This window comes from Capra hircus, chromosome 8, assembly GCF_001704415.2.
Source record: "Capra hircus breed San Clemente chromosome 8, ASM170441v1, whole genome shotgun sequence".
Classification (NCBI taxonomy): Eukaryota; Metazoa; Chordata; class Mammalia; order Artiodactyla; family Bovidae; genus Capra; species Capra hircus.
In genome coordinates, this window is record NC_030815.1 from 110,487,992 (window position 1) to 110,489,273 (window position 1,282).

At 65.4% G+C, this 1,282-nt stretch overlaps 1 protein-coding gene across 1 annotated transcript in view; it reads right to left on the minus strand.

The window, feature by feature from the left end:
* Positions 1–1,041, minus strand: part of STOM (stomatin) — a 34,512-nt gene extending 33,471 nt beyond the window's left edge. The window contains exon 1 of the mRNA XM_005684367.3: positions 891–1,041. Coding sequence (XP_005684424.1) covers positions 891–951 — 61 coding nt within the window. The 5' untranslated portion in view covers positions 952–1,041. The remainder of the gene's footprint in view (positions 1–890) is intronic.

Genomic DNA, 1,282 nt, shown 5'->3' on the forward strand with positions numbered 1-1,282 from the left:
CCAAGGAGTTAGCCAGTAACGGTTCGAGAAGCTAGCCCTCTCAAGGGTGCTAGTCCCTTCATCGGGGAACAAATTGACCCACACAATTTCTGTCTTCAAGACTGGGAAGGCCCTGGTAGGGGAACTCACAATTCCTAGGGAGGGCCAAAAGCCAGGATGCCGATGTTCCTAGAACAAAGGAAGTGGAGGGGCCAGAGTGAGGCGGAAAGTGAAGCTGGGAAGAGATACAGGAAGGATGCCAAAAAGAGCCTTCTTCCGCAACTGTGCAGGGAACCTGTGGCGAAACCGCACCGGTCTGTTCCGGGGTTTAGTAGGACAAACTGGCCAGGGTGGGGAGCAGGAGGAGTTCTTTCTAGCTCGGGAGGACCCGGGCTTACTCTGAGGGTGGGCGAGAGCGGGGTGGCGGAGCTGTCCTCGGATGGGGCTGGAACGGAGGGGGGCGAAGACGCCAACTTCCCCCGCGCCCCGGGCGTGGCGGGCAGGTTTGGGCCCCGATTCCACCAGCCGCTGCCGCCCGTCACTCGTGCACGCCACGAGATAACGAGCGGAAAGCGCTGGCACAGGGCCTGGCATCTGGCAGCCGCTGGATAACGCGAGTCCCTGCTCTGGCTGTGGGCACCGGAGACACGCCCTCGCTGCCGCGTCCCGGCTGTGCGGGGCACTGGGCGTGCATTCTGCACCCTAACATCCCTAAAACTTTCCCCCCAGCCTGGGAAGTAGGGTTCATCATTCTCCGCGTACAAGGGGCAGAGACGTCGGTTGTGAGCAACAGTCACTCGGCTATGGAACCTCGGAGATATTCCTGGGGCTTTGGGTTGGGGCTCTTCCCGAAAGGAGATGAAGGGGACGGCGGGCGACCCCACGGGCCTCGCCAGGGGCACGGGGCTCACCCTTGAAGGAATCGGGAAGCCGCCGAGCTTGGGTGTCCACTGCTGGCCGCTTGTCAGACATGCTGCCCGAACCAGAGTCGCTACTCTCGCGTCGGAGTCACCGGAGCCTGAGGTGGAGCTGCGAAGAATGCCCGGAGACGACCCGGGAGCCCCGAGACACAGGCAGCAGTCCCGCCCCGTCTCCGCGGCCCAGCCAATCGCCGCCCAGGACGGAGGAGGACACGCCCCCAGCCGCCCCCGCCCCTCCCGCGGGGCCTCTCCTCCCGCCCTCCCAGCTAGCCAAGGGCTGAGGGGCGTGGCCTGAGGGGCGAGGCGCCCCTGAGGCCGGGGTCCGGGCCGGGGGCTGCACCGGAAGGAGGGGCGTCGCCGGAAATGAAGGGCGGAGGCCGCCG